General features: G+C 48.5%; 1 protein-coding gene across 3 annotated transcripts in view; it reads right to left on the bottom strand.

The window, feature by feature from the left end:
- vash1 (vasohibin 1) overlaps nucleotides 1–18,004 on the bottom strand; it is a 75,862-nt gene extending 57,858 nt beyond the window's left edge. For all 3 annotated transcript variants that reach the window (XR_005463738.1, XR_005463741.1, XM_038821769.1), the window contains exons 1-3: nucleotides 17,460–18,004; nucleotides 6,852–6,940; nucleotides 3,453–3,509 (exon numbers count right to left, since the gene is read on the bottom strand). Coding sequence is in view for 1 of the 3 variants with exons in the window: in XM_038821769.1 (XP_038677697.1) it covers nucleotides 3,453–3,509; nucleotides 6,852–6,940; nucleotides 17,460–17,732 (419 nt within the window). In the remaining 2 variants the exon portion in view is untranslated. The remainder of the gene's footprint in view (nucleotides 1–3,452; nucleotides 3,510–6,851; nucleotides 6,941–17,459) is intronic.
- Between the last annotated feature and the right edge of the window lie 2,728 nt (nucleotides 18,005–20,732).

The raw sequence follows: 20,732 nt of genomic DNA, 5'->3' as shown, positions 1-20,732 counted from the left end.
CTGGTCAAACACTTCCATGCTTTTTACTCACCCTATCCGTATAATCCTTTATGTTATTTTGAATCAAAAATAATCAACCTCTACCGTAAACATACACAATGACTGAGCTTCTACAGCTCTCTGGGGAGGAGAATTCCAAAGATTCAGAATCCTGTGTAAAGAAAGTTCGGTCCTAAGTAGCATCCCTCTTCTTTTGAAATTTGAGCCCTGGTTCGAGGTTCCCCAACCAAGGGAAACACCTTAGCTGCATCTACCCTCACTATTCCTTTCAGTATTTTGTAGGTTTCAATGAGATCACCTCTCATTCTTCAAAACACCAGAGAATACAGGCCCGGTTTGGCCAATCACTCTTCACAAGACAGTCCCAAGGCAGCCCGCCATCCCCGGAACAAGTGTGGTGAACCTTCATTGCTCTTCCCTGATGGCAATAATATCCTTCCTGAGGTAAGGAGACTAAAACTGCACACTGTACTCCAGGTGTGGTCTAACCAAACTCCTATACAATTGATGGAACACCTCACTACTCTGATACACAAATCCTCTTGTGATAAAGGCTAATAAGAATAATAATCTTCATTATTGTTGTACGTAGGCTTACATCAACACTGCAGTGTAGTTACTGTGAGAAGCCCCTAGTCGCCACACTCTGGCGCCTGTTCGGTAACGTTCCATTAACCTTCCTAATACTTGCTGCACCTGCATGTTAGCCTTCAGTGATTTATGGATAAGGACACCCAGGTCTCTTTGTCAACCTACACTTTCTAATCTCTTACCATTTAAGAAATACTCTGCACATCTGTTCCTTCTATCAAAGTGGATAACCCCACATTTTTCCACATTACAGTCGGTCTGTCATGTTCTTGCCCACTCACGGTGTCCCAGATCACTTCTGGCATTCAGCTCTTTTGTCCATGTTTGAACCAAGGCTGTAACGAGGTCAGGAACTGAGTGACCCTGATGGGATCCAACCTGAGCATCTGAGAACAGAGTATTGCTGAGTAAGTGCTGCTTGATAGTGGTTTGATGACTCCTTCCATTACTTTATTGATGATGGAGAGTGGACTGATGGGGTGGTAATTGGCTGGGTTTAGTTTCTCCTGTTTATGTGCAGGATATACCTGGACAATTGTCCACATTGCCGGGTAGACGCCAGTGTTGTAGCTGTACTGGAACAGCTTGGCTCGTGACACGGCAAGTTCTGGAGCACAGATCTTCAGTACTATTGCTGGGATATTGTCAGGGCCCATAGCCTTTGCAGCATCCAGTGCCTTCAGCGGTTTCTTGATATCACGTGGAGTGAATCGCATTGGCTGAAGACTGACATTTGTGATACTGGGGACCTCCGGAGGAGACCGAGATGGATCACCCACTCAGCATTTATGCCTGAAGATTGTTGCGAATGCCTCAGCCTTGTCTTTTGTACATATGTGCTGGGCTCCTCCATCATTGAGGATGGGAACATTTGTGGAACTTCCTCCTCCAGTGAGTTGTTTAAGTATCCACCATCATTCACAGCTGGATGTGGCAGGACTACAGAGCTTAGAACTGATATGTTTGTTGTGGAATTGCTTAGCTCTGTCTCTTCTTGCTGCTTATGCTGTTTGGCACACAAGTAGTCCTGTGTTGTAGCTTCACCAGGTTGACACCTCAGTTTTCGGTCTGCCTGATGTTGCTCCTGGCATGCTGTCCTGCTCTCTTCATTGAACCAAGGTTGATCCCCTGGCTGGGTGGTAATGGTAGAGTGGGGGATATGTCAGGCCATCAGGTTGTAGTTGAGTAGAATTCTGCTGCTGTTGATGGTCCACAGCGCCTCATGGATACCCAGTCTTGAGTTGCTAGATCTGTTCAAAGTCTATCTCATTTAGCACAGTTAATACAATGAAAGGTATTCTCAATGTGGAGATGGGACTTTGTTGCCACAGGGAATGTGCAGTGGTCATTCCTGCCAATATTGTAATCTGCAGCAGGCAGGTTGGTGAGGATGAGGCCAAGTATGTTTTTCCCTCTTGTCGGTTCCCTCACCACCTGCTGCAATCCCAGACTAGCAGCTATTGTCCTTTAGGACCCAACCAGCTCGGCCTGTGGTTGTATGACCGAATCACTCTTGCCGATGGACATTGAGGTCCCCCACCCAGAGTACATTCTGTGTCCTTTCCACTCTCAATGCTTCCTCCAAGTGGTGTTCAACATGGAGGAGTACTGATTCATCAGCTGAGGGTGGCCGGTACGTGGTAATCAGGAGGCTTCCTTGCCCATGTTTAACCTGAAGCCATGAGACTTCCTGGGGTCCGGAGTCACTGTTTAGGATTCCCAGGGTAACTCCCTCCTGACTGTACACCACTGTGTCACCAACTCTGCTGGGTCTGTGCTGCCGGTGAGACAGGATACACCCAGGAATGGTGATGGTGGTCTCTGGGACATTATCTGAGGGGTATGATTCTGTGAGTATGACTACGTTAGGCTGTTACTTGACTAGTCTGTGAGACAGCTCTCCCAACTTTGGCACAAGCCAAAAGATGTTAGTAAGGAGGACTTTGCAGGGTCGGCAGGACTGGGTTTGCTGTTGTCGTTTCCTGTGCATAGGTGGGTGGTCCGTCCAACTTTATTCTTTTTGTTGTGATTGAGTACAACTGTGGGTCATTTCCGAGGGCATGCAAGAGTCAACCATATTTCTGTGGCCGCAGTTTTCCTTCCCTAAAGGAAATTAATGAACCAGGTGGGTTTTTACGATAATCGACAATGGTTTCATGGTCATCATTAGACTTTTAATCCCAGATGTTTTATTGGGTTTAAGTTCCACCACCTGGTGTGTCCCCAGAGCATTATGTGGTTCTAGATTACTAGTCAAGCGGTAATACCACTGCACCATCAACTCCCCAGAATGTGAATAAAGTTGTGAGAGGAGCTGAGTCTCAAGGATAAGATGAACATGATGGATGAACATGAGGAGAGGCGGGAGAGAAACTAGAGAAAGATATAAATTGAGGGCTAGGCTGGGGATAGCTTTAAGGAAAAATTTGATCTGGTCAGCAAAGGGAAAGGAGGGAAGATGCAGAGACAATTGGTGGGATGTGACAAAGAAACTCACGAGCTCAGTGCACTTGTTGGAGGTTTAACACTTTCCTTGTTACACTCTACAACCTCAGTACAATGCTCTCAGTTATAACATTCTCTCTGTTCGACACCCTTCACTCAGTATAATGCTTTCTTTTATAAAACTTTTTACAAGGGTGTTTACTACTGCCTTCGGAATTTTTTTAAGTGACATTTTATACTGCTTCAAGCAAACTCAAGCCGAGAGGAGAATTACGGCTGGCTCCCACTGATTAACGACAAGGTAGGCACTTGCTGCTTTGAGTACTTTGAACAGGCTGTCGACAACATGCCAACAGCACAGTTTTGACCAAAGAGTAGTTTCGCAATGACACACTTAACAGATAATTGCTACTTACCCAGTTAAAGGTCGATTCTTCTTAATCTCAAAAAATTGCGTCCCAGTGTGATTGTACCTGGATTGGATGGCTAAGTAAATTAATTCAACGGTAAATAATTATTCACGTGTAGCAGGCTCAAGCCACAAGTGTCATTTTGGACTCGAAACGTTAACGGTTTCTCTCGCCACAGATACTGGCAGACCAGCTGAATTTTTCCAGCACTTTCTATTCTAGATTCTCCAACAGCATCAGCAGTGTTTTGCTTTTATTTTAGAGGTAATATTAAACACTGGTTTAACTTCAACTGGAGTATTGCATGCAGTTCTAGACACCACACTTTAGGAAGGATGTGAAGACATTAGAGAGAGTGCAGAAAAGATTAATGAGAATGGTTCTGGTTCCAGGGATGAGTAACTTCAGTTAGATAGATCGATTGGAGAACTGGAGACTGCTTTCCTTGGAGAAGGTAGAGAGGACATTTAATGGATCTATTCAAAATCATGAATGGCCCAGATGAGACGCGATTGAATGGCCACGAATGGGGTCACGACGGGGACTCCAGAATTTGGGATGCCATTTTAAAGAGGAGTTCCGGTGAGTACAGCTCCTCAGTGCAGATAACAGGGCTAAGTGTGGCCTCGGCCGCACGTTCCCCGCTGAGGCCTCTATCTAACTTGAGTGGCGTTTGACAGCGGTGTTACCCGATGCTGTGAGTGCCGGGAAACACGCGGCTACACGTGCTCGCTGTGGGATATTATTCCCATTTAGTTAAATCAAGCCCAGAAAGAAACTGCACCCATTAACGGAAGTATCACAAACCAGAAGGCACAGAATTAAGGTAATTGGAAAACCTTTTCAGGCAGTGAGTGGTGAGGATCTGGAATGCACTGTCTGAGAGGGTAGTGGAGGCAGATTCAACTGAGGCATTCAAGAGGGAACTGGATTATTATATGAAAATGGAAAAACGTCTAGGCCCGAGGGAGAAGCTGGAGGAGTGGTTCCAAGTGAATTACTCCTGCAAAGGGCCAGCACAAACATGATGGGCTGAATGTCCCTCTTCTTTGCTGTAATCATCCTACAATTACATATTGACCCCACTTAGTCATTCTGGAACATCTGAAAGAATTGATCTTTAGTGGGGTGAAAGGTTAAAAAAAAGAAATAATTGATCTGGATCTATCTCCCTAGAATTACCATTTTCGGGGAAGGACAGACAGACAAGAGATGGAGAAAGCAAGAGACTTTAAGGGGAACATTTAAACAATAGTGACTGCTTTAGATGATAGAGGACATAAATATGGAGAAAAGCTTATAGACGGACTGAGAACAGAACTTGGGGAAAATAAAATGGATAACTATAGTCACAAATGACAATGTTCAACACTGATTCAAATGTTCCCCAGAATCAGGAAAATAGATTCCACTAAAAGGAAATAGCAAATTAATGGGACTCCGTGATTGAATAAAGACATTAAAGAAAATAACTGAGGGTTAGGAAAGAGATAACCTTTAAGTAAGTAGACAGCATAAGTGCACAGGAGGTTAAGAGAGAATGCAAAGAGATTAGGAGAGAAGTCAAAATAAAAAAAATAGTAAGGCAAAGAGGATTAGGAAATTAAACGATCAAGGACCATGAAATATTAAAATATTTCAGAGGTACATTAACAAGAAATGCTGTGATGGAAATAGGACCATTAAAGGGTAGACAGGATAATGGTTCAGGTCATAACAGAAAAATGGCAGAGATCTTGATTGGGTATTTACCAGAGAGATACAACAGGTAGACAGAATGTTAAGTGAGGAGATGAGTTCCTCTAAAATAAAAAAGGATGTACTAAATAAATTAATTAAACACAAAAGAGAATAAAATCTCTGCTCTGGAAGGTTTGCATTCATGTATTTTAAAATAATCCAGGGAAGAGATAGCAGAATTACTACATGCATTTGATAATTGTTCGAAAAAGGAATAGTGCTAGAGAACTGGCCGATAGTGCATGTAAACCCTATCTTTAAGGAGGTGGGCATAATATGTCCAGGGAATTATAGACCAGTCAGATTAACATCAGTGGTGGGGAAAATAGTGGAATCCTTGTTGAAGTAGAGAATAGAGGAACATCTGGAAATTCTAAATATAACTATGAATAGTCAGCCTGAGTTTCTAAAGGGTAACACCTGCTTGACGAACTTTGATGAATTTTTTGAGGAGGTAATGGGGAGATCAGACAATGGTGATGCAGTATTTCTAATATATGCAAATGTTCAACACAGATAAATGTGAGGTAGTACATTGTGAAGAAGAATAGGAGGGTCACTTATTACTTGGAAGGTACAAGTCGAGGTGGAATACAGGGATCTTGGAATACAAAAACACCAATTGCTCAAAGTTGGGTCACAGGTTAGCAAGGTTGTACATTAAAAAAAACAAGCACTTGGCTTTAATTCTAGAGGGACAGAATTGAAAAGTCGAGAAGTTATGTTAAACCACCCCCCTCTCTGGACATTGATACTGAGGGGAGGGTACCCTGTTTCTCCAACACAAAATTAGTCTTTGTACCGTTTGGCCTTGTATATATTTTTTACTGTTTTAATAAAAAGATATGCAAGCGAATACTCTGCCATGTATGTCCAAAGATGTGCAGGTTAGGTAGGGTTACAGGGGCCTAGGCAGGGTGCAGACTCGATGGGCTGAATGCCTCCTTCTGCATTGTAGGGATTCTATGGTGAGCAGATTTCCACAAAGCGAGATTAAAGTCCAGTTTACAAGTGAGTTTCTTGCCGCAGTTTTTCTTGCAGTTCTGGTTCCAACTCCCAGAGATATGTGATGGGCCGAAAGGTTTTTTCTGTGTTGTAGAATTCTATAACTCTGTAGGGCAGTGAGGTCGTAACCAGGCCATTAGAGAAGAGAGTGACAATATTGTGCCTCAGCAGATATCTGCAACAGATCTGAACTCAGAACACTGATAATTCACCTATTGTGTTTATGGGAGATTGTTGTGTGCTGAAGATCTGCCTTGTTGGCCAATATCACAACAATCAGATTCACTATGTGAAGCACACACACACACATTTTGATGCAATAAAACTACTTTAAAGAAAATATTGTCACTTCTGCAAAAACAGGAATATCACTATCCCACAATATTGGGATGGGCTCCCATTTTGTGCTTCGCAATGTACTAACGTTGACAAAGAACATGCAAAAGAAGGCAGGATCATGTGTGATATTTAAGAATAATATGACAGAATCTATTTCAGGTATGCTGTTCCAGCAGAGTCTAGACAATGCTTTTAAAAAACAATCTAAATGCATTGGGTTACTCCTGGCATCTTGTGTTATCTGATTGCAGAGAGACATTATTGCCTGCAGACCAGGAACCCATTAATGGACTCTAGTTTCCCTGATGATCTGAAGGATACTGCAATTCCCTGGTGTATCTCTGTATGGCTTCCAGGCGGTCAGGGACAAGCGTGGACAGCTGAAATGTAGGCACACATGGCATCGGAACCTGAAAGCATAGGAAATATGAAACAATATATAGATGTATATATAGACCAACATTCAGAGATTCCTCAATGTTGCAGTGGTTAATGGCACTGACCGTGCGATATTAATTCATACACAATATCCCAAGGTTAATCCATAATATTTGTTGAGTTACAAGGGCATTAGTACCCCTGGGCTCGGGATGGAAAATAAAAATAGGGTTTTTAATGATCCACTTTATCATCTTTAACATCCCCTCTCTCCACCAACACACAGTAGCATCGACAAGATGCACCGCAGCAATTTACCAAGCCTCTCTCAACAGCATGTTCCAAACCTAGAGCTCTACCGCCTAGAAGGACAAGGGCAGGAGATGGATGGGAACACCATCACCTGCAAGCTCCCGCCAAGCCGCATACACCATCCTCACTTGGAACTATATCGCCGGTTCTTCAATGTCGCTGGGTCACAATCCTGGAACTCCCTCCCTAACACCAGTGTGGGTCTGCCTACACCATATAGACTGCAGCGGTTGAAGGAGGCAGGTCACCACCACCTTCTCAGGGGCAATTAGGGATGGGCAATAAGTGCTGACCGAGCCAGCCACACCCACATTCTGTGGAAAGAATGAAGAAAAACCCAGAGTTGGCATGATCACAGTGAAGAGGGGAGCAAAAACAAAAAGAATAAAAGACTGTGAGTGCCTCACTATCTGTAAGAGGACCATGGAATCTTGGACATACTCTGCCGCTCTCCAAATATAACCTTTGTAGAGAATAAACAGTGGATTTTCTGGGTAAACAGTAGAACTGAGAAGCGATTCTTCATTCACACATCATTGAGCAAACGTAAAGAAAAGCACAACTGAAATGCTGGTGCTGAAATGCTCCATTGTTAGCCTGTCTTTGCTCTCATCCTGGTACTGTCACCATCTTTATTCTTCAAAGCACAGCTTTGCACATTTTAACACACCTGGTGTAAGTATCACAGATCACAGTCACCAAATTTGGCATTTCTCAGTCTTGTTATCCAAAATCACCTGCGATGTCAAGATCACCTTCCAGTGCATGGCCAGCTCCCACTGCAAACACACTTTCTCAATCCCTCCAATCGAAATGAAATGAAATGAAAATCGCTTATTGTCATGAGTAGGCTTCAATGAAGTTACTGTGAAAAGCCCCTAGTCGCCACATTCCGGCACCTGTTCGGGGAGGCTGGTACGGGAATTGAACCGTGCAGCTGGCCTGCCTTAAATCCCAGCATCTTCCAGATGTTCTCAATGTTTCACAGGCAATGACAATTTTTGAAGTACAGCTGCTGTTGCACTGAAAGAAATGTGCCAGCTAATTTTCACACACAAGCTCCCACAAACAGCAACGATTGATAGTGACCACAGAATAATAATAATAATCGCTTATTGTCACGAGTAGGCTTCAATGAAGTTACTGTGAAAAGCCCCTAGTCGCCACATTCCGGCACCTGTTCGGGGAGGCCGGTACGGGAATTGAACCCACGCTGCTGCCTTGTTCTGCATTACAAGCCAGCTGTTTAGCCCACTGTGCTAAACCAGCCCCATAATTTAGTTGGGAGAATTACTCTGAACGGTGTTATCTCTGAAAGAACAAGAACAAGAATTCCCACTTTACTAAACTAGATTATGTGATCAAGCCTCTGGAGTGGGACTGGACTCAGCATGGTGAAGAGGTGACTGTCCTATCGAACGAGCCAAAGCTGAAACCCTGGTCCCAACTTCCCCTTCATTCTAACCCTGCGCCGTTAGGCAGAAAACTGTTCTTTGATCATTCCTTTCATTCAGGAGACCCACCTCTTGGTGCCCTGGTATCCTCCCTATATACGAGTCCTTATACATGAATCACAAAATGTCAGCATGCAGGCGTAGCAAGTAATTAGGAAGGGAAATGGAATGTTGGCCTTTAGTGCAAGGAAAAAGTGGCATAAAGTACAAAGTCTTGCTGAAACTGTACAGCACTGGTGCGAGCACACCTAAGAGTACAGAGTACAGTTTTAGTCTCCTTACTTTCAAATTGGATATACTTGCATTGGAGCCAGTTCAAAGAAGATTCATGAGACTGATCCCGAGGATGAAGGGGTTTTCTCTTGAGCAAAGGTTGAGCTGATACTCCTTGGAGTTCAGAAGAATAAGAAGTGATCATATTGAAATATAAAAGATTCTGAGGGGGCTTGACAGGGTACCAGGATAGGCGCTGAGAGGATGGTTCCTCTCATAGGGGAATCTCAAACTAGGAGGCACAGATGTCTCCTATTTAAGATGAGGAAGAATATCTTCTTTCCCATGGCCATGAGTCTTTAGAATTCTCTATTCTGTCTGGTGTCGGCCATGGTATGAGTGGTTGCACATTGGGCAGCTCCCGCTCAAGGTTGCTTTTTTGGAACTTTTGCCCGTTTGTTAAGTGGATGTTTTGTTGAAAAAAGACTGGAGAAAAGTTTAACTCCACTGGGGCTGGTGGATGGATACACGGACCAAAAGTGGGTCGAGAAGAAGGGAGTAGTTGGAGAAAGAGAATCTTTGTATGACACAGGTCAAGATGGCGGAGGGTAAAGGATCTGCTTTGCCTGCAGACTTCTTAAACTTCTTAACTGAGAAGTTTAGCCGACAGAGGAGGGACGCCCAGGAGGCCCTGACCAAGGCAGTTGAACCGTTGAAAGCGGGAATTGACTGCGTGGAGCAGAGGCTGGAGTTCCAGTGCCAGGCTATTCGGAAAGTGGACGAGGCGGTGGGGTAGCACGAGAGTAGCTCGCCTTGTTGGTGGCTGAAGTGGATCTGATGTGAGCGGCCCAGAAGCAGTTAACGAAGGAGGTGGAGGGCCTGGAGAATTGCTCCCAGAGACAGAATCTAAGGATCGTAGGGATGCCTGAAGGCATCAAGGGAGTGGGCGCTGGCACGTATGTAGCCAAGATGCTGGAGAAGTTGATGGGGGAGGGGCCTTTTGACTGGCCCCTGGAGGTCGACCGAGTGCCCAGGGCGCTGATGAGGGAGCCGCAGGCGAATGAGCCACTGAGGGTGATGGTGACACGTCATCACCGGTTCCTAGATAAGCGGAAGATACTGAGATGGGCGAAGCAGACGAGGAGATGCACCTGGCAGGGGAGTGAGCTTCAGGTGTACAAGGATCTGGGCACAGATCTGGCGAGGAGGAGAATGCCCTCATTAAAAAGGGGGTGAAGTTCGGGGTGCTGCACCCCGCTCGCCTCTGGTTCCTTTTGATAGTTGAGAACATTATTTTGGAACGCCAGAGGAGGCAATGGAGTTTTTAAAAGAGACAACGGACTGGCAGGAGAAGGAGGACATTGAACTGTGGAGGTGGTTTCTGTCCATTTTTTCTTGTATCTTTTTCCTCGTTTGTTGGTTGGTGGAGAATTTTTCACCTTCCATTGAGGGACAGTGCACCTATTTTCTTGTTTCATTATAGTTTGTGTGATGTGCGAGTGAGGGGGGTGGCGGGGTGGGGTTAGGAGGCTCAGGTGTCTTGGCGGGATCTGCCAGGCTGGCTGGGTGGGCTAGATAACGGGAGTGTAGTGGATGTGATCAGGTGGTTAGTGAAGCCGAGGAGGATGGTATTGTTGTTTTGTTCAGGGTAGGGGTTGCTGACGAAGATGCTGTTGCTGTGGCGTATTACGGGAGGGAGTTGTGACGGTGGACATCCGAAGGTGGGCCTGTAGGGTCGTGTGGCATGGGCCGGGGGCTGGCCTAAGAAAGGGTATGATTGATCAGCAGGGGAGGGGGCATGGTGCCCTCCGACGAGGCTGGTGAGGGGGCTGAATGGGCCGGTTAAACGGTCACGTTTTCACGCACCTGAGGAGCTTGAAGGCGGACGGGGCCTTTTTACAAGAAACACACTCGAAGATCGGGGATCAGACAGGGCTAAGGAAAGGCTGGGTAGGACAAGTCTTCCATTTGGGATTAGACATGAAGATGCCGGGGGGGGGGGGGGGGGGCTGGTAAATAAACGGGTGGCGTTTGAGGTGGGGAATATAGCAGCTGATTCGGGGGTAAGGTTTGTGATGGTGAGGGGAAGCTGGAGGGGATGCCAGTGGTCCTGATAAACATTTATGCCCCAAACTGGGATGATGTGGAGTTTATAAGACGGGTATTGGGGAAGATCCCGGGCCTGGACTCGCACCGGTTATAATGGCCATTAACACGGCCATTGATCCAGGGGTGGAGCACGAGGTCAGAAGGAGCTGAGGGGAGCTGAGGGGGTTCATGGAGCGCATGGGGGGGTTGGACCAGTGGAGGTTTGGGAGGCTGAGGACAAAGGAAATTCCTTACTTCTCCCATGTGTACAGGATGTATTCTCAGATTGATTATTTTTTGTGGTGGATAAGACTCTGCTGGCGGGGGCGGACGACTTGGGGTACTCAGCGATCGTGGTTTCAGACCAGGCGCCATATTGTGTGGACTTGCAAGTGGATCGGCGGGGGGCCCAGCGTCGAAAGTGCAGGCTGGACGTAGGGTTGTTAGCGGATGAGGAGGTGTGTGAGCAGGCGAGGGCAGTCATTCGGGGGTATGCAAAACTAAACGATACAGGTGAGGTCTTGGTCGCCACACTGTGGGAGGCTCTCAAGGCGGTAGTCAGGGGGGAGTTTATATCAATCCGAGCACATAGGGAGGAGGAGCGAGCAGAGATGGCAAGGTTGGTGGTCGAGATTCTGCAGGTGGACAGGAGGTATTTAGAGGCAGGATTATTGAAGTTGAGGCAGAAGCTTCAGATGGAGTTCAGGCTGGTGTCCATGGGGAAAGCAGTAGGGCAGTTGTGGAGGCCCAGGTGGGCAGTGTACGAGTAAGGGAGAAGGCTAGCAGGATGCTGGCCTACCAACTCAGGAAGCAGGAGGCGGCGAGGGAAATTGGAAGGGTGAAGGACGATAGGGGTGGAGTGGTACTGGACCCGGTGGAGGTGAACGGTGTTTTTGAGGAGTTTTACAGGAGGCTTCATGAATCAGAGCCCCTGACCTGGAGGTGAGGGGTGGGGAATGCGGTGATCCCTAGATGGGTTGGAGCTCCCCAAGGTGGAGGAGGACCTGGTAAAGAGTTGGGAGCCCCATTGGATTGATGGAGGTGATGGAAGGTATGGGGGTGGGACGGAATGTGGAGGTGGCGGGTAGAATGGGAATATTTGTGGGAGGTACTGGGGTGTGGATTGGGTCCGATTGTTGCATCAGGCACCGGCAGCGAGTGGAAGAACCGGGTGAGTTTGGGGTATTTCAGGCTGCCTTGTGGGACGAGGCAGGGATGCCCACTCTCCCCGTTGCTCTTTGCCTTGGCGATATAGCCACTGGCAATAGCACTTGCCATCAAGGGGTTGGCAGGGGATAGTGGGGTGGGGGGGAAGCATAGGGTCTTGCTATATACAATCTGTTGCTTTACATATTGGACCCATTGGAAAGTAGTGGAGGGATCATGGACATTTTGGAGGAATTTGGCCGATTCTCTGGGTATAAATTAAACATGGCGAAGAGGTCTTTCCGATCCAGGAGAGGGGGCAGGAGAGGAGGTTGGGCAAGTTGCTGTTTTAGGTAGTGGGGGTGAGTTTCAGGTATCTGGGCATCCAGGTGGCGGGGAGATGGGAGCAGCTACGTAAATTGAATTTTCCTAGGTTGGTGAAGCAAATGAAGGGGGATTTTAAGAGGTGGGATGTGCTCCCGCTGGCATTGGCGGGGCGGGTGCAGTCTGTGAAAATGACGGCACTCCCAAGGTTTTTATTCGTGTTCTGGGGGGGGGGGGGGGGGGGGGGGGGGGGGGGGGGGGGGCTGGCTGGCCATTCTGGATTTGATTAACTGCTTGGCAGCAAATGTAGCCATGTTCAGGAAGTGCGTAGTGGGAGAGGGGTCAGTGTGGGAGCGGATGGAGCAGCCTCATGTAGGGGCACGAGTTTAGGGGCACTGTTGACGGCGGCCTCTGCCGTTCTCGCTGGCTCGGTACTCCACAAGCCCTGACGGTTTGGGGACAATGGTGGCAGCACCCAAGGCTGGAGGGTGCCTCGATTTGGCCACTGATTTGCAGGAATCACTGGTTTGCTCCAGGGAGGCTGGGCGCAGAATTCCAGGGGTGGCGGCAGGTGGGGATTGAGTGGTTTGGAGACCTATTCGTGAGGGGCAGCTTGCTGAGCTTGGAGGGATTGGCGGAGGAGTAGGAGCTGCCCAGTGGGAATGAGTTTCGGTACTTACAGGTGCGGGACTATGTGAGGAAACAGGTGCTGTCCTTCCCAGACCTGCCGCCCCCGAGGTTGCAGGACAAGGTGATGTCAAAAACAGGGGTTAGTGAAGGCAGGGTGTCGGAGATCTATAAGGAATTGATGGACTGGGAGGGCGCCCCGATTGGGGAAGTTAATCAGAAGAGCTGGTAAGGGTGTTGGAAGCTGGGTTTTGGAAGGAGGCTCTGAGGAGAGTGAATGCATCCTCTGTGTGTGCTCAACTTCGCTGCAATTTGAAGTAGTCCAAGGGGCTCATATGATGGTGGCCAGAACGAGCAGGTTTTCTGAGGAGGTGAAGGATAGGTGTGGGCGGTGCATGGAGGGGCCTGCGAACCATGCCCACATGTTTTGGGCCTGTCCGAAATTGGAGGGATTCTGGCGGGGGTTCACTGATCTCAGAAGTGCTGAGGGTGAAGGTTGTCCCTAGTCCAGAGGTGGCAATTTCTGGAGTGTCAGAAGACCCGTGGGTGAGAGAGGCCAACGTCTTGGCCTTTGCCTCCCTGGTAGCCCGAAGATAGATCCTGCTGAGATGAAGGAACTCGGGGCCACCGAGCCTGGGGGTGTGGTGAACGACCTTGCGGAATTCCTTCGGTTGAAAAAAATCAACTTCACCTTGAGTGGGCCTGTGGAGGGGGTGGGTTCTCTGGGGTTAAAAAAGGAGGCAGTGACTACTTCTGGTAGTGGCCCTAGAGTGAATGGTCGCTTATTTGGTAGCTCCCGCTCAAGGTGGACTTTTGGGATCTTTATCCCCCCGATTTAATTGACAAAACAGGAGACTGGTGAAGTAGAAGAGAAGGATTCCCCACTAGTGTATGAATTTGTGGGCCAGAAGTGGTCTGAAAAGGAGAGATCGTTGGTCGAAGAAGGGAGTGGAGTCAGCGCAGGAGAATATGGCGGAGGGTCAGGGACCGAAACTGCTGGCCCAGTGGTCAATGGAGCAGCTGGTGGGCTTTCTCCAGGAGAGCTTTGCTCAGCAAAGAAAAGAATATCTGGATCCGATTAAGACGGGGATTGACCGTGTGGAGCAAAGATTTAAAGCCCAGGGCCAGGCAATTAAGAAGGTGGAAGAGGCGGTTGCTGAGCATGATGACCAGCTAACCACGATGGCGGCGGAGATGGGACTGATGATAGACCGCCAGAAGAGGCTGCAAGAGAAAGTGGAGGATTTGGAGAACAGGTTGCGCAGGCAGGACCTGAGGATTGTTGGTATCCCGGAGAGCAGCAAGGGATCGGACGCAGGGGCAGCACGGTAGCCTTGTGGATAGCACAATTGCTTCACAGCTCCAGGGTCCCAGGTTCGATTCCAGCTTGGGTCACTGACTGTGTGGAGTCTGCACATCCTCCCCGTGTGTGCATGGGTTTCCTCCGGGTGCTCCGGTTTCCTCCTACAGTCCAAAGATGTGCAGGTTAGTTGGATTGGCCATGATAAATTGCCCTTCGTGTCCAAATTTGCCCTTAGTGTTGGGTGGGGTTATTGGGTTATGGGGATAAGGTGGAGGTGTTGACCTTGGGTAGGGTGCTCTTTCCAAGAGCCGGTGCAGACTCGATGGGCCGAATGGCCTCCTTCTGCACTGCAAATTCTATGATGATATGTGGCGGGTATGTTTGAGAAGTGCTGGGGGAAGGAGCGTTTGTTCGACCCTGGGGAGGTAGACAGGGTGCACAGAGAAGTGATGAGGAAGCTGCTGAGGAACGAGCCGCCAAGAGCAATGGTAGTATGAATGCACCGGTTCGTGGACAAGGAACACATCTTGAGGTGGGCCAGACAGATGAGGAGCTGCATATAGGAAGACAACGAGTTGCATTGGACTTTTTTTCCAGATTTATTTTACTGTTGTGATCCCAAATTTAATCATATAAAACAAGAGTAAACAAATGCACACAAACTCATTACACCAACCTCTCTTTATCATCTATCTACAGTCTTGTTAAACTATGACAAAAATTAAAACTCACACTACCAGCCGAAACCATTGATCGAATCGGTACTAACTCTGCAATGACAGCTTATTTGAAACTTTACACCAAGGTGATTACAATGAGAAAGGCTATTTGTCTCACTGGTTCCTGATCCCAAAATCTCTCATTTATTTATTTGATTTATTTTTGGGATGTTGGCATTGCTGCTAAGCCGACATTTACTGCCTATCCCTAATTGCCCTTGATGTGGTGGTGGTGGGCTGACTTATTGAACCGCTGCAGTCCATGTGTGTAAGTACACCCACAGTGCTGTTAATAAGGGTGTTCCTGGATATTGTTCCAGCGATAGTGAAGGCATGGGGATAGATTTCCAAGTCAGGATTGTGTATGGCTGGAAGGGAAACTTGCAGGCCCATGTTCTCATACATCTGCTGCCCGTGTCCTCTTTGGTTGCTGAGGCCGCAAGTTTGGATGGCACTTATATTTAAATCCTTTGATGGCCTTGCCCCTCCCTTGTCCTGACACCTTGCCGAGGCCTGCAAAATCCAACCTCTGCACCACCTCCTCCCATCACCACCCTCCGAACTCTATGTGCCTCCAATTCTGGTCTTTTAAGCAGTCCTCTCGCTCTTAACCCCATTATTGTTAGACATAATTTCAGACGTCTAGGCCTCATGCTCGGATTCATTCCCTTCATCTCCTCCGAAGCACTCCTTTAAAGTCACCACATTGTTAGATTGCTGTGTAATTTTGGGCTGACCATGCTTCTACATTAAAGGCACTATGTAAATGCAAGCAAATCTTGATTGAATATTTTAACTGATGTTCTCTCCTTTAATTATCTGATATCCATCTATAAGATTATCTCTCAAACCCCTCAATTCCCAGGCTGAAGAACCTAAAGATTCTCCAGCCTTTTGTCCTGCCTCAGATCTTTGACACTGAGAATTGACCTTGGGGCTCATAGCTGCACTGCCCTCAGCGCTTGAATGAAGTGACCCAAATGGGACCCAATGTTGAAGGGCGTGGTCTGACAGTTTGCTCATACTTTCTTTGAATAGAACAAGACTTTCAGCAACATAGACAAACAGGTTGTTGTTCTGGACTAGGTGGACAGATTAAGTGTCCGGTCTAAAGGACTCTTAGGCCTCTGAACATTATGCTAAACTATTACACCACCAGTCATGGAATATGTATATACACCACTTATTTTTTGTCTCACGTACTTTACACTAGTCTGCATGAAATTTCATTGTTCTGCCCAACTTAAATATTTTACCCAACTGATTTGATAATTGTGAAGCGGTCTTCTCCCCATTCCATTCCCTTCTTAGTTTAGAATCTGGAAACTTGAGCACTTTGCATTGTGTTCAAATCAATAAATTGAAATTGAAAGAATTGTCCCAGCTCTAAACCCAGGGCACCTCAATTTGTGTTTTGCCCCGGTCCTCATGAGAAGTTTCTGGAGCAACACTGGGCAGATATGCAGCTACAAATATCAGTAACATTTCCAGTACCATCAAGTGAGTTCCCAGAATTCCAAAAATCCTTTCAGGAGATTTATTGCAAATTTTTAACATTGAGCTAAACTGGCCGGTTAAAGAGACATTCTGACAATTGCTATTCTAAGTGCCACAGAATTCAACATCAGATGAGTAGCAGAAGTAGATTTCTTTGTTGCACATCAAGTACAGTTCACACTGGGTGTTTCTGTTCCCATCTTCTCTGTGCAGAATGATTATCATCCACCAAAAAGCACATGAGCAATTACAGAAGAAAACTGTACAAAGATCTGCAAATATTTTGTTTTCGGAATTAAATTGTGGGCTCAATCCAGAAATTAGCACAAAATAGGACTGGTTGCACAGCAGGAAGATCAATGATCCCACACTCACACAAAGTTCCCTTATGCTGTTCGGCTACCGTGGGAGTCAGCAATGGGTACCGATTTACAAAAGGGTGGGTGGGGGAAACAAACAAAAAGATAAACAAACAAAAAAGGGCGAGGCAAACTAGGATGCTCTTATTGTCCTGGCGAGAATGTATAATACATTAGACCATAAAGAGTACAGGTCATATTGTGCACAGATTTTCAATATAATGGTGACACAAAGCTTCTAATTAAGCTGGGAAGTTTCAAAAGGTTTATCATTTAAAAACCTCACAATAGTTGAAGTGAATCAAACATTTCCAAAGCTTACTTTGAACAACATTTAAAAACACAACAACTAGAAAGCCAAAAGCTTTGTCTCAGCCCTAAACAGCTTAAACTTGAACACGGAACACCCCGATTTAACATTCCAAACATCCATCCCAGTAATGGGGTTCGATCGCACTGATTCACAAGCCCGCTGCTGAAAGCTGAATTAGTTGGAATGAAGGAATTACCTTGGGGAGGTAGGGCATCCCACGAATTCTTTGCACCATCTTCTCACCCTCGGGGTGGATCTTAGCCACATGCTTCCACATCCTGTCCCAGGTCGCCTCGTCCACCGGCAGCCCCCCTCGGTTTATGTAGAAAGGAACCCCTTCGTCCCGGAATTCCTCGTCGCCATCCTCATCCTGGTCCTCCTCCCTCTGGGGATGCCTCTCCACGTTGACAGGTCCCACGCTGGCTGACCTCCTCCTAACAAAGGAAACATCTCCTCTCCCCCCTGGCATTGCTGATGCTGATCAATTACAGAGAGAGAGAGAAGGGAGGAAGCCCCTGCTCCTCCTTCACTGACTGGGACAATGGGGCTGACAGCACTGATCAGCAGCCAGAGAGAGGGGCTGGACAGGCTGCAGAGTGTGGGCAGTGCTGCCAGGAGCTCTGCCCTCCATGCCTGCCCAGTGCCCAGCACCCAGTACCCACTGCCCCCTCCGCGCTCCGCTCGCTTTGTATCCACTCCTCAGCCTTGCCGTCACGGCCCCGCCCACCCGCCGTCTCCCCGGCTCCTATTGGTAACTCAGCCTGGGGGCGGGGGGAAGGGGGAGTAGCCGCCCAATCCCCAGGCATTACGTCACCCCCACACCACACACACTCAATCCGATTGGATCCCTCCCTCCCTGGGTAAATCCGGATTACAGTAATCCGGGTGGGATGTGGGGGGTCTGACCCCGGGTAAATCCGGATTACAGTAATCCAGGTGGGATGTGGAGGGTCTGACCCCCTCCCTGGGTAAATCCGGATTACAGTAATCCGGGTGGGATGTGGAGGGTCTGACCCCCTCCCTGGGTAAATCAGGATTACAGTAATCCGGGTGGGATGTGGAAGGTCTGACCCCCTCCCCGGGTAAATCCGGATTAATCCGGGTGGGATGTGGAGGGTCTGGCCCCCTCCCCGGGTAAATGCGGATTACAGTAATCCGGGTGGGATGTGGAGGGTCTGACCCACTCCCCGGGTAAATCCGGATTACAGTAATCCGGTTGGGATGTGGAGGATCTGACCTCCTCCCCGGGTAAATCCGGATTACAGTAATCCGGGTTGGATGTGGAGGGTCTGACCCACTCCCCGGGTAAATCCGTATTACAGTAATTCGGGTGGCATGTGGAGAGTCTGACCCACTCCCCAGGTAAATCCGGATTACAGTAATCCGGGTGGGATGTGGAGGGTCTGAACCCCTCCCCGGGTAAATCCGGATTACAGTAATCCGGGTGAGATGTGGAGGGTCTGACCCCCTCCCCGGGTAAATCCGGATTACAGTAATCCGGGTGGGATGTGGAGGGTCTGGCCCTCTCCCCGGGTAAATCCGGATTACAGTAATCCGGGTGGGATGTGGAGGGTCGGACCCCTGGGTAAATGCGGATTACAGTAATCCGGGTGGGATGTGGAGGGTCGGACCCCTGGGTAAATGCGGATTACAGTAATCCGGGTGAGATGTGGAGGATCTGACCTCCTCCCCGGGTAAATCCGGATTACAGTAATCCGGGTTGGATGTTGAGGGTCTGACCCCCGGGTCAATCCGGATTACAGTGATCCGGGTGGGATGTGGAGAGTCTGACCCCCTCCATGGGTAAATCCGGATTTCAGAAATCCGGGTGGAATCTGGAGGGTCTGAACCCCTCCCCGGGTAAATCCGGATTACAGTAATCCGGGTGAGATGTGGAGGGTTTGACCCCTGGGTAAATCCGGATTACAGTCATCCGGGTGGGATGTGGAGGGTCTGACCCCTGTGTAAATCCGGATTACAGTAATCCGGGTGGGATGTGGAGGATGTGACCTCCTCCCCGGGTAAATCCGGATTACAGTAATCCGGGTGGGATGTGGAGGGTCTGACCACCTCCCCGGGTAAATCCGGATCACAGTAATCCGGGTGGGATGTGGAGGGTCAGACCCCGTCCTCGGGTAAATCTGGATAACAGTAATCCGGGAGGGATGTGGAGGGTCTGACCCCCGGGTCAATCCGGATTACAGTAATCCGGGTGGGATGTGGAGGGTCTGGCCCCCTCCATGGGTAAATCCGGATTACAGTAATCCGGGTGGGAGGTGGAGGGTCTGACCCCTGGGTAAATCCGGATTACAGTAATCCGGGTGAGATCCGGAGGGTCTGAACCCCTCCCAGGTAAATCCGGATTACAGTAATCCGGGTGGGATGTGGAGAGTCTGACTCCCTACTTGGGTAAATCCGGATTTCAGTAATCCAGGTGGGATGTGGAGGATCTGACCCCCTCCCCAGGTAAATCCGGATTACAGTAATCCGGGTGGGATGTGGAGGGCCAGACCCCCTCCCCGGGTAAATCCGGATTACAGTAATCCGGGTTGGATGTGGAGGGTCTGACCCACTCCCCGGGTAAATCCGTGTTACAGTAATTCAGGTGTGATGTGGAGGGTTTGACCCCTCCCCGGGTAAATCCGGATTTCAGTAATCCGGGTGGGATGTGGAGGGTCTGATCCCCTCACTGGGTAAATCCGGATTTCAGTAGTTCGGGTGGGATCTGGAGGGTCTGAACCCCTCCCCGGGTAAATCCGGATTTCAGTAATCCGGGTTGGATGTGGAGGGTCTGACCCCCGGGTCAATCCGGATTACAGTGATCTGGGTGGGATGTAGAGGGTCTGACCCCCCGGGTCAATCCGGATTACAGTGATCCGGGTGGGATGTGGAGAGTCTGACCCCCTCCATGGGTAAATCCGGATTTCAGTAATCCGGGTGGGATGTGGAGGGTCTGACCGCCTCTCTGGGCAAATCCGGATTACAGTAATCCGGGTGATATCTGGAGGGTCTGAACCCCTCCCCGGGTAAATCTGGATTGCAGTAATCCGGGTGGGATGTGGAGAGTCTGACCCCCGGGGAAATCCGGATTACAGTAATCCGGGTGAGATGTGGAGGGTTTGACCCCTGCATAAATCCGGATTACAGGTATCCGGGTGGGAAGTGGAGTGTCTGACCCCCTCCCTGGGTAAATCCGGATTTCAGTAATCCGGGTGGGATTTGGAGGGTCTGACCCCCTCACTGGGTAAATCCAGATTTCAGTAATTCGGGTGGGATCTGGAGGGTCTGAAACCCCTCCCCGGGTAAATCCGGATTTCAGTAATCCGGGTGGGATGTGGAGGGTCTGACCCCTCCCTGGGTAAATCCGGATTTTAGTAATCCAGGTGGGATGTGGAGGGTTTGACCCCCTCCCTGGGTAAATCCGGATTACAGTAATCCGGGTGGGATGTGGAGGGTCTGACACCCTCCA

The sequence above is a fragment of the Scyliorhinus canicula genome, chromosome 2 (genome assembly GCF_902713615.1).
Source record: "Scyliorhinus canicula chromosome 2, sScyCan1.1, whole genome shotgun sequence".
NCBI classification, from domain to species: Eukaryota; Metazoa; Chordata; class Chondrichthyes; order Carcharhiniformes; family Scyliorhinidae; genus Scyliorhinus; species Scyliorhinus canicula.
This window is presented reverse-complemented; position numbering and strand designations above follow the sequence as displayed.